At 48.7% G+C, this 12311-nt stretch overlaps 1 protein-coding gene and 1 long non-coding RNA gene across 4 annotated transcripts in view; one reads left to right on the forward strand and one right to left on the reverse strand.

Annotated features, from left to right (window-relative positions):
• Window positions 1-12311, forward strand: part of LOC122238539 — an 18959-nt gene continuing 6648 nt past the window's right edge. For 2 of the 3 annotated variants that reach the window (XR_006217462.1, XR_006217463.1), the window contains exons 1-3: window positions 1-406; window positions 2130-2259; window positions 3306-3428. This is a non-coding gene — a long non-coding RNA (uncharacterized LOC122238539). Of the gene's footprint in view, window positions 407-2129; window positions 2260-3305; window positions 3429-6345; window positions 7265-12311 lie in introns of those variants that run through there. The other variant, XR_006217464.1, reaches the window with a different exon arrangement.
• ALDH5A1 (aldehyde dehydrogenase 5 family member A1) overlaps window positions 7256-12311 on the reverse strand; it is a 24060-nt gene continuing 19004 nt past the window's right edge. Inside the window, exons 8-10 of the mRNA XM_042985602.1 lie at window positions 10128-10297; window positions 8484-8542; window positions 7256-7506 (exon numbers count right to left, since the gene is read on the reverse strand). Of these exons, the coding sequence (XP_042841536.1) occupies window positions 7301-7506; window positions 8484-8542; window positions 10128-10297 (435 nt within the window). The 3' untranslated portion in view covers window positions 7256-7300. The remainder of the gene's footprint in view (window positions 7507-8483; window positions 8543-10127; window positions 10298-12311) is intronic.

The following is a 12311-nucleotide window of genomic DNA, read 5'->3' on the forward strand; positions in this document are numbered from 1 at the left end:
CCTCGTGAGCCTGCAGAGAGCTCCCTGCCGGTCCTCAGGGCGCTGGAGGGCCCGTCCCGCAGAGGGCCCGCTCGTCCTGCGCGAGGCCCCCACCTCTGCCCCGACGTTAACGGCCGAGCGCTCCCTGCGGGAGGAGGCCTGCAGCTGGCGAAGGTGTGCAGACCGAAGCCTTAGCCCCCAACCCGGTTTCTCCCCACCGCGGAACCCGCGTGTTTTCTGTGTACCCCGACTGTGTACCTCCCGCGTGGTCGCGTTCCCAGCTGTGAACTCTGGAACGGTGGCGTGTCACCTGTCGGTTCCCTAAAGCCTCACAGCCGTGCCTGCCTGTTACATGGGCTGCTTATGAGCGAGCCAGCCACTGGGTTGGGGTAGAAGTCTTGGCATCAAAGCTTCGTTGACTTAAATGGTACGTGAGGTATAGTGGACTCATAATAACTGCAAACACGTAGTACAACTTGGTAAGTGTTGGTGTGTGTACAACCGGGAAAACGTCACCACGGTTGAGATGAAATTTTCTCTGACTCTTGGTAACCTCTCCCTCCCCAGGCAAGCCGATCCACTGTCACTACAGATTAGCTGGAGTATCCAAGAGTTTCATATAAATGGGATCGTATAATATACATCCACTTTTGGAGCTTTTTATCCGTCACGTTTCCTCCTTTCCAAGCCATTTAAATGAATCCATTAGCAACTTGGACCAGGAAAATACCTGCTGAAGTAAAGAGCCCTGTAATGGGGATGGGACTACTATGGTTACCTAAACTAGGTTCAGGGCTCCAAGGTCGCCCTCCGTCCTGCGAGAGCTCTGTATTCATTCACTGAGAGACCCAAACTGCCCTTTGCGTCAAATCTTTATAATCTCAACAGTGATGACTTTCCACTATTGCAAATACATTCAAAACAAAAAACCTCTAAGTCTGAACCCACCTGAAACTTAGCATAAACTCTTACTTTAAAGCTTCCCCAAAGCAGAAGTGTTTTCCTTTTGATCTTGGGGGAGAGTGAAACGTTTCCTGGCATCTAGAGAGAGAGCTGTAGTCCAAAGACTTCCCTGAAAAACTGGTCATTCCAAAGGGTTGCAGGCAGGGCCTGGCAGTGCTCCATTTCTTTCTCTGGTGCCCAGTCACAAGGTGTCCCCAGTTTGTGAAGATTCAGCGAGTTCACTTACATACGCTTTTCTTTGCATGCACGTTACACTTGAATGAAAATTTAACAAGAAACCTGGCCAAGTGACTGTACTTTCAAAGCCAGCTAAGTATAAAGAGATAGTAGGAGGGATTTCCTTGGTGGGGGTGAAACAGCTCCGTATCTTGATCGTGGCAGTGGCTGCACAAACCTACCTACTGATGTGCTTAAGTTGGATCACACATATCTAAACATACATGAAAACTGGGCAAACTAGCAGAAGGACTGACTTAATAGTATGATACTAATTAATGTCAGTTTCCTGCTATTGGTTCTGTAAGCAGTAGCCTCTGGGGGAAAATGGGTGCAAGTTACAGAGGAATCTTCTTTTTGCAGCCTCTTGTGAATTTGTAATTATTTCAGAATAAAGGATGGAAAGATGTTGAGAGGAAACAGATTCATGATTAACAGGGAAATGCTAAAAGCTTTTCCGTTAATGTCAGGAACAGGTTAAACAAAAATGCAAAGCCAGCTTGTCTCCAGCTAAACAGAGAGTCTCCCTTTTTGAGATGAGTTTAGTGAATGGACAAATTTCCTGTATTTGAAGCCTACTTAGTATTATCACCTCTGTCCTCCTGAAGGTGATGAGCCCAGAGTTGAAGGGCTGAGTCCTTAGCACAACAGAGAGAAAGCTCAGTCTTCCCTAATCTGACCAAGTACCTGCAAAAACATCCGTGTCCTCGGACACTGGGACAGAGGACTGTCTGTGGCCTAACCTGTGGCGATACCATTCTTGTTAGCTGATAAAAATAGATGAGAAGTAAACTTGCAGACTGCTGATTTCCAAACCCATTTCCATTCATTTATAAATAACATGTGCAAATAGAATATGTTGGTTAGCTTTTCCACACTCTCAGAATAAGTAGGACCTGCTGTTTTTCCAGAGAGGTTTCCCAGGCCTCATAAATGAAGACCACACTAATTTGCTGTTTAATTTGTTGCAGGCTAAATTAGAAACAAAGCTGTAGCAGGTGAACATTTACTGAGAGAATGGAAGGAAAGGTAGGAAGATGGAAAATAACGCTTCTAAGTACTGGCCTAGGCCGAGCACGTAAAAACCCCACAAATTAAGAGGTAAGTGGAGAGTTTTCTGCTGGTAATGAAGTAATTTTAAAAATCAAAATCAAAAACAGCTTCAGTGGAAAACTATGCATTGTTTATACACAGCAAAGGGTTATTTCCTGGGTTATCTGCTTCTCACACTCATTGCCCTGGAGGCATTTTCTGACTTTAACATTGTAGAGAAAAATGGTGCCAAATGCAAATTCTGACCGTCCTAGGATTTGACTGATTTCCCTCCTACACAGTGTGTTTCCATTTCTCGTCCGTTTCAGTGTTGTGCATCCATACAAGTTTGGGGAGCTTTTGGCTTCTCCTTTCCACTGGTTATAATACTCTTACCAGGTTCCTCATGAATGAATTAAATACAATACTACAATATGTTCATTTTTTTTAAGTTTATTTACTTACTTTGAGAGAGAGCAGAGGAGGGGCAAAGAGAGAGAGAATCCCGAGCAGGCTCCATGCTGTCAGCACAGAGCCCAGTGTGGGCCCTGACCCACAAAGTGTCAGATCATGACCTGAGCCAAAATCAGGAGTCCAACACTTAACCGACTGAGCCACCCTGGCGCCCCGCCCCCCATGTTCATTTTTTTTTAAAATCAAAGCAGGTGATGGGGCGCCCGAGTGGCTCAGTCAGTTAAGCATCCGACTTCAGCTCAGGTCATGATCTCATGGTCTGTGAGATCAAGCCCTGCGTCGGGTTCTGCACTGACAGCTCAGAGCCTAGAGCCTGCTTTGGGTCCTGTGTCTCCCTCTCTCTCTGTTCCTCCCCTGTTCATGCTCTGTCTCTCTCTCAAAAATAAATAAGCATTAAAAAAATCAAATCAGGTGAAAAGAAATGCATGAGATCAGTGGAATGACAAAGAGACGTATCCAGTGGCACTGCCCTTCCTTCTAATGAAAAATCTACCTTTGTTCAATGTCACATTCGGCCAGGTCACATGAAATTTCTTAAAATATAAACGAACAGTGGGTGAAAATATACATTGTTGAAATAATTAACAGTGATTATATCTGAAGAGCAGAGTTTCAGGGAATTTCTTCCCCATACCTTTCAGTATCGGAAAAACCCAAACTTGGGAAAAAGTACATAATGGATTAACAGGAAGAGCAGAAGAGTGAGGCTGGCAAATGTGGAAAGCTGGAGAATATGCTGTTACGTGGCCACGCTTACAAACCAGGTATGTTTTCCGTTCAGTTTGGCAAACATCTAATGAGGCCAGATCACAGGACAGAGGCCGGGATACAAAATGTCACCTGCAGGCTCCTGGCCCGAGGCATTCACAGACTACAGGTCTCCAGGGAGGGAGCTCTATTTACCCATGAAGGAGGGGAAAAATAACTTTCCATCTATGCTTCTGTGTTCTTGGCTGAGCCCCCTGCCCTGAAATCTACAGGAACAAGGGAGAAACACACAGAAGTTGATGCACAGGCATGCCTCATGCAAACATGGGAGACACCGGGGAGAATGAGGAACAGAGAGGTGGCTCAACCCTTTGGCTTACAGAGCACCTTCAACGAAGAACGATCAGTGTGCAGAGAATTGGCAGGACAGAGGGAAGCAGTCGTAGGCTTTCAAGGCCAGTTGGGAAAATCTGTTATATAGATTCCTTTGGTGCCCTCTCCAGGCTGACCGGGTCTTGAGTGGTCTCCAGAGACCAACCTCAGTCCTTCCTAGAGGATGGGGCACCTTTGAAAACAGGTCCAGCTTTTAAGAAAATAGGGGGAAGGCAGAGAGCTTTTCTGGCATCTGCTTCTCCAGGGCATCTTCAGCTCACAATAATCTTTATGCCAAAGCAGCAGGCTTGGGATGGTGTAGTCTGCTAAGAGTCTTCATACATATCTGAACTGGTCTAATAATATCCAATGTAAACTGAAAATGAACCGGCAAGGAAAAAAAAACCCACCACCACCAGAGACCCTAACTCAGAAACAGGAAATTCTGTTAATGCAACATTTATTAATTAAACATACACACATACGGCACACACACACACAAATCACCACATAACTATTATTCAAGTAAAATGCTGTCTCACATAGCTGCACATGAATAATTAAAATCCCGGGCTCCAGCCTTCTGAGAAGGCAGTCACGTGCCACAATCAAAAATTAGTAAGTTACCAATAAAATAGATTTCTTTGCATTGTGCTTCTGATCTCTTTTCACGGAGTCTTTCCATGAGAATAAGGGAAAAAAGACACAACACGTGGCCTAAAATCGTGTTTGAAAGCCACTCAAAGGGGTAAATACAACAGATGAAGATAGGCCGTTGCAATGAGAATCCTTGCCTAGCTGGGGAAAGGAAACTGAGGAGTTTTCTCTAGGCCGCCAGACTTGTGTTATCTGGATAATTTCACCTGAGTCCGCGATAATTGCTGGCAAATTCTTGGTGAGAACTCGTTGGAGCGATGCCCAGAAAAGTGCTTCTTACACAGGTGTTCAATAAAATAAGAGAATGCCTGGTAAACACAGAAGATCAGTATCTCCCTCAGGCTCAGGATCTCTAGATCAGGGGATGGCCAACGTGTTCTGTAAAGAGTCGGAGTAAATGATGTAGGCTTTGCAGGCCTTACTGGCTTGGGCGCCAGTATTCAGCTCTGCTCACAAAGTGGCCATGGATCCAATGTGAAATGAATGGGCGTGGCTGTGTTTCAATAGAGTTTTATGGATAGAATCGAAAATCTGAATCTCCACATGATTTTGTGTCGTGAAATACTATCCTTTTGATCCCCCCGCACCCCCCCCCCCCCAGTCATTTGGAAATACAAACACCATCCTCAGCTCCGGGTTGTACAGAAACAGGTGGCAGGCCACACTTGGCTTGTGAGCTGTAGTTTGCCAACTCCTGGCCACACATGCTCATGTTATTGAAAAACAAACCCTGAAAGACACTTTTCTTTCTTCCCACAACCCGGAACAATTTTACTAAACAGCAACCTATTTCCTTCCCAAATTATCTTAATTACAAAATTAATCAAAGATACCGCAATGAGTCTCTGAACCTGAATTTACCTGGTGAGCCAAATATACAAGAAAACTCAAATCTGCCACCCAGCCAAGGGATCCACTGGTTTTGCAAAGTGGCGCATGTAACTTTGAGCGTATTCTCTCAACACCTCCAAGCATCCGTGTTCTAACAAATAACATTATAGGAATTTTATTAACAGAAAACAGATGGACACGCCCAAATCCTAATTAGAATGTTCTATAAAACAAGCCCCAAATTATAAAAACAAAAGGTAGAAATAAGCTGTCAATATGCTGCGTATGTGACTCTTGACAGGGCCCGGGGGAGGCATGTCACCAGGAGGCAGATTTCTGGTCCTTCCTCCTGTGGGTATCGGGATGTGGCTGGAGTGAGGCAGGCTAAGTCAAGGGAGCTCCAGCACCGGCTCTAAGTTCCTCCGTCCCCATGGGCATTCTGGACTGTTAGTGACTTACCCAACGTGGCGAAGGACAAATGCTAAGTCACAGTGTGGAAATGGGGGGAGGGGTAGGAACTACTTTTTCCTTCCACTACCCAGAATGCCCACAGAGTGTCAGTGGATTCTGCACACAGAGAGTAGGAAGGGAAAGAGCTTCCTCTCTGCCTGTACAGCCAGGAACAGCCTTTATTCCTTTTCCTCAGTGTATCCATATGCATGGGAGACATGTCCAGAAAGGCCTAGAATTTTCTTAATCAGAGCTCCTCTTTCCAAGTGAAAGGAGACACCATCATTTTTGTTACAAATGATGAGCTGTAAAAACTTACTGGAGAAGACATGCCTGAATTTAAAGGCCTCGCGCCTCTTCCATTAGGTGGACTGGCAATTATGGAAATTCATTTTCCTCTTGGGATCACTGTGGGGAGGCTGCTTGCTCTTGGGGGTGAGGACGGGAAGGGCAGGCTGCGGGCGACAGCTGCTCAGTCTTGGGTAGGAGTGCAGGCGGGCCCCAGCCTTCCTCACCTTGCAAAGCCACAGCTGGATTGGGGGGCAGGGAGGGGCTCTGCCGCTACTAAGAATAATGGTCCCTTTACTGGCACCGAATTTTCTTTCTTTCTTTTTTGCAAACATTTCGGTTTCTGTTGACCTCGCAATCTCCCATCGAACTAAGCAAGCCACATACAGCATCTCTCCTCTGCATGAGGGACGGACTGCTGAATGGCGCATCTACGGGAACTAAGCTCCCCCCCACCCCCCAAGGGCTGCCGGGCCACGCCTTTGTGCCTTCCCTTCTCCCAGCTGCCTCTGCTGCTCTCTGCTTTCCGCCTAGGCTGACTTCCTGAAGGAGAATGGAATGGAATGGAAATGGAAATGGAAATGAAATGGAAAGCAGGATGGAGATGAGAGCATGGTCTTTAAGTAGTAAATTTAGGATGATGAAGCTTTAACTGAAACGGTCCCGGGGCACCCAGCCGGCTCAGTCAGTGGAGCACGTGACTCTTGACCTTGGGGTCGTGAGTTTGAGCCCCATGCTGGGTGTAGAGATTACTGAAAAATAAGCTTAAGAAAAAAGGTCCAGAAAAAGAGGCGTGTTCCTTCTTTCCTCACAGAAACACAGGAGATTCTGTGCTACTTCGAAGTCTTAAAAATGATCAATTCAGTCTCTGTGGCAACATTTAGGAATACATGGCACGGGTGTGTAGAGCTGAGCCAGGAGATTGACAGGGACGGTGGGCCCACCTCTGCCCGGCCTGTCCTCATGCTCAGGGGTCCTCCGGGCAGCCCTCTCTGGTGTGAGCTCAGAGCCACAGGGGAGATGGTCACGGCCCAGGCAGTGATGAGCCTCTGGGACGGGACACCCAGCTCTTGGTGGAGTCCCAGGGCTTCGCTCTATACACGCAGTGCTGGTTCTTGGGGAGTCTGCGCCCCAGACGTGTGGCATCTGCTGGTCCCTCATTAGGTAAGGGGAGGGGTGGGGCTCACCTGTGCTTAAGATCATGAGTATTGGAGGAGTTTGAAAAATCACTAATTCCACTAACCTAGAAGTTCACCTAGAATAATGGATGGCATGTCCCCGTATGTGCACGTCAGCTTCCTTTTTTTATTTTTTAAAGCACTGACGAGTCCTACAAGCCCCCGAAGCACACGTATTTGAGCTCTAGGTACTCGTCGATGCCGTACTTGGACCCCTCTCTCCCGAGGCCAGACTGCTTCACCCCGCCGAAAGGACACTCCACAGAGGAGATCAGTCCCTCGTTCACGCCCACCATGCCCACTTCTAGCCGCTCCGCCACTCTCCAGATCTGGGCTGGGTCTTGAGAGTAAAAATAACCTGTCAGGGGAAGAAAGGGCACACGCGGCTTATACAGTCGTTACAGACGTCGCGTCTAAAGCAGAGGGTGCCACAGGCGACCTCTGTCTAGTCCTTTTCAGCGTTTCCTTTCATCACGCCCATCGCCACCACCCTTTCCGAACTGAACCCCCGTGGCCCCCGGGCCCAGAATCTCTCTCCTCCCATCTCTGCCTAACACGGATGGCCTAGTGCAGGCTGCGGCCTCCTCTCCCCGGGTCCTGTTGGGAAGGGACGAAAGGCGCGCTGGGCACAGTGTCACCGAGGCACTCGGGCACACGTCCTACTGCAGCCTCGTGACAGGTCTGCACAGACAGCTGGGGGAAGGGCCTCCCCAGTGCGCGTGGCCTTCCTCCAGTTCCACGTACTTCGCTCACCCCCGGAGGGGAAGCTGCTACCGAGCAACAGTGTATCTATGTCTTTGTATCTTCCTCAGCGCGCTCCCCTCAGCTCCCCTCACTGCGGATGCTAATGCAGATTTGCCAGTGCATTTATGTGCATACGCTGGTGTCCCGGCAGTGGGATACGTCCCGTGGCCACCCTGACCATCTCCGAACTAAAAGGATGGTGGCCACTCAGGCTCCGTCTGCACGCACGGTCATTGCTACTTTCAGGGTCCCTGCGGCTCCCCTGGGTCTGGCTCAGGCCGCCAAGAGTCAGGCGGAGTGGAAGAAAAAGACGTGAACTTCCAGGCATCAAGCCTCTGAGAACGTGGGAATTTTGGGGTGTGCACTTCTCCACCCACAAGCTGCCCCCCAGCTCTCACCAGGAGCTCCCAAATGTGGGAAGGACCAGACAGGAGGCCGTGACCTTGCACCGACCCGCTCGTGCCCCGAAAAGCAGCAGAACACACGCTACAATGGCATTTCTGACTGAAAACCCAGGGGGATGTTTAAAAGGCAAACGCCAGCATCGGTTCCAGGAGTGGTTCTGATTCCCGTGGAGCCGGGAGCGCCTACCTGCCAGCCCGACGTCAGCTGCGTTAGCGATCGCCACAGCCTCCTCCTCTGTGTCGAACCTGCCAGAGTTAAAAGGGGTTGTCAGCAAAATCTGTAGGGGAGAGGGCAAAGAAAACCGGCTCTCTGGTCTCCTGACTTGTTTCCCGAATAATGGCACGGGGTAAGTCGGGAGATCTGCAGAGACCCCAGGGCCGAGCACAGAAGCAAAGAGCCCCGCTGCTCAACACACGGTTCCTCTCTGGCGAGAACGAGAGGCAAGCAGGCTGGCCATAGGGAGCAGCGGCGACTCGGGAACGTCAAACCAAATGCCTTCAAAAAAGGATCACTGCTCTTGCTGCCTACCGAGACTTTGTAACAATCAGCAACCACTTTAGAAGCAAGCTGTCCCCAGGAAGGGGGGCGGGGGGGGGGGGGGAGGCAGGGCTCTGCGTGCGTGCGCTCCTCCCTGAGATGAACAGCAGAGAAACCAAAGCCCCTTACGGCCCCTTCCAGCTGTATCCCTTTCTTTCCAGAACAAGATTTGAGAAGCCTTCTTCCGGGGCAAAGGGCTCTGAGCACCCCAGTTCTTAAATTCAGAGATCTGCCAGCAGCAGGAGCCAGCCATCTCTCTGGAGGAGACGGAGAAGGATAACAAACAGAATGATCTACAAGCCAGGAGGCAGCAACAGTGGGACAGAAAAAGATGTAAGAAACGGATAAGCATCCACAGCAAAACAAGGGAGAATGAGGAAGTGGGGAGACTCCGTTATGGGGAAGAACAAAGAAGTGGAGATAGCATGGATGACAGTAACGGAAGGAACACGGTGGGTGGGCTGGGTGGCCCAGTGTATGTATCTCAGGAATGGATGGCTCAGCGGGCAGGTGGCAGGGAGGGGATGTCCCAGAAGGTGTCGGGAACGGGTGAGGAGGTACGATGAACAGAGCGAGGAGGAGCGGGGTGACGCGGACGTGTCTCTACCACAGACCTCCTAGAGGCCGTTATGGAACGAATGGAGGGGAGAGAAAAACCTGCTGGAGAAACGGTGACCGGCGATTTCCCGGGACCAGACACACACCTTAGATATTCAAGGAAGACATTAGGACCGCAGCGTGAAGACGCTCACGACGTGCCTCACCGGTAGAACTTAACGTCAGAGACCATGAGAAATCTTCATAGTCTCCAAAAAAGAAAAACTAGATCCTTTTCAAAGAAACAAGAACCAGACACCAACTTTCTCAGTAACGACTCCAGAAATAAGAAGACAGAGAAATGATACAGCGTTGAACCTAGAAGTTTATCCAGGTTGATTATTACTGACTTTTGAACGTGAGACAAAACATCACCTAAGAGCGCAGCAAGTGCATTTCCCTAACTCCCTTGAAAGAACTCTTTGAGGATGTGCTCCGAGGAGAAGAAAAATGATTTCAGCAGAAAACACAAAAGTCAGGAGGCAAAGTAAAGAAGCTGCTGAATTCTGTGCTCTGCATAGGCAATGATAAAAACAAATTATTTTAGAACCATGAATGGGAGTTGTTCTTCTGCTGACACTACACAGCCCTGCCTCTGCAGCCCCCCGTCCCAGCCCCAGGGCCTTGAAACGGCACTCGAACCGCGTTCCTTTCTTGGTGTCCTCCTTCCCCAATCCACCCGCTGGGTGGTCTTACTTGATAACTGGTGCCAGAGGCCCAAACGTCTCTTCGTGAGAGCAGAGCATGTCCCTGGTGACATTGCTGAGCAGTGTGGGCTCAAAGAAGTTTTTTCCAAGTTGGTGTCGCTTCCCGCCTGTCACAACGGTGGCGCCTTTGGACACTGCGTCATTCACGTGTTTCTCTACCTGCGTGAAGAGAAGAGGAGGAGCCCGGGACAGCGGGCTTGAAGATACGTTGGAGAGGATACAATCTCTTAGAATGTTAAATCTGCAGAAAACTGTGCTTTTCTTCATTTCCTTTTCTTAAAAAAACAGGTTGAGAACGAAGTGCCCTCATGCCTTCTAGGTAGAAAGAACCAAATACGTGGAGACGCAGAGGCAGGAGGAGGGCATGTGGCAGGTGCAATGCCGCCTTCCCCTGCTCTTTGTTTTTTGCTGTTCCATTCTACCATTTGTTGAAGGGCCTGGTATGACCTGATGTCCTTCTGGGCCTGGCACCCTGAAGTTGCCCTGACATTTGTTCTTTGCACTCTTTTTTGTTTTTGTTTTTTAACTTTATTTCTTTTGAGAGAAAGAGAGCGAGGGATGGCAGAGAGAGAGAGAGAGTGAGAGAGAGTGACTGGCTCCCAAGCAGGGTCTGCGCTGTCAGCACAGAGCCCAACGTAAGGCTCGTGAGGTTATACCTGAGCCAAAACCAAGACTCGGATGCTTAACTGACCGAGCCCCCCAGGCGCCTCTGTTCTCACACTCTTGAGTTGGCTCCAGGTTCTTGGGTGCCATGCTGTCCTCTTCACTTTCACTTTGTTCTAATACATTCTTCTCAAGTGGTCATTTTGAAAAAGGTGCACTCAAAATGGTGTGCTTCCTGAGTTTCCTGACACTGCGTGTCTCATGGTTTTGTTTTTGTTTCTTTTTTTTAGGGGGGTGCAAAAGTAGTTTTTGAAAGCACAGGGACAGGACCCATGGGCAGGAAGAGCTGCCTGCCATGTCTGATGTTTTTACCTCGTGTTGGTTGGTGGTGGAACTGTCATCCAATTTTCCTTCAGAACGCTAAGCACACGTCTCTATTTCTAGTGTTGTTGAAAAGCGCTTCAAAAATTGTTCTTGCTCCTTGGCAGGTAGCTTTTCCCCCATCTCTGGAAGCTTTTAGGATCTTCTATGTTCCTGACACTCCACTGTTCTAGCAGAATAGATCTGGGCTTTCCACTTTCCTTCCACTTGGCAGTTGGTAAAGTCTTTCCATCTGAAGAATCATTTTCCCCTGGCTCTGAGTTTTCATTTCTCATTTTTTTGATAATGCTACTTCTTCCATGTCTGTTCTAGAGTTCCTATAGCTAAAATGGATATGCCTCTCACCTCAGATTAATTCTGATTTCTTTTCAAATTTGTCATATTTTTCATTTGTCTTTAAAAAAAAAACAACTTGTATTTATTAAGTAATCTCTACACCCAACATGGGGCTCAAACTCATGACCCCAAGATCAAGTCACACGCTGTACAGACTGAACCAGCCAGGTGCCCCTCATCTCTTTATCTTTTGCTTTAAATTCTCCTTGGTTCTGCCTTCCGTCTTCATCTACTGATGTTTTAAAAAAATTTGGCCATCATGTGTTTAATTTCTGAAAACTCTCTTGTTCTCACTGCCTCGATTTTCACAGGACCTGCTTTTGTTTTGTAGATGCGCTATCTTCTCAGAAGCACACGGATGACGCTCTGAGATCCTCAGAAAATTCCTTTCTGTTCCCAGACTCATCTGCTTCCTTGAGGGTCAGGTGTTCCTCTCATTGCTGAGGGTTTGCTCCAAACCCTGGCTGTTCACCTTCCTCGTGAAGGACTGGCTGGGTGACGTGGGTGGCCTTTACAGTTTCCGGTCTCTCCCCTGAACAAGGGGACAACGGCAAGCTCAGGTTTATTCTGACTTGGCAGGCTTCACGTTAGGGACAGCCCCTGTCCCCAGGGGGCAAAGGCACACCGACTGAGGTTGGAGCTGTAGCTCACCTCCTGCCCAGAGCAAATGCCTACACTCTCCTGGTGGTGGCTGCGAGGTGCAATGGTGTAGGGACGGCCCAGAAAACTGTACAAAATAGAATTAGTTGGCGCCATGTTTCCCCTGCTCCCATTCCTACCCTACCCACTTCTAGAAAGTTCCATCCTAAAAAGTGGCACCCACTTCCCCTACAGGCTTCCCCTGGGAATGCTT

The sequence above is a fragment of the Panthera tigris genome, chromosome B2, assembly GCF_018350195.1.
Source record: "Panthera tigris isolate Pti1 chromosome B2, P.tigris_Pti1_mat1.1, whole genome shotgun sequence".
NCBI classification, from domain to species: Eukaryota; Metazoa; Chordata; class Mammalia; order Carnivora; family Felidae; genus Panthera; species Panthera tigris.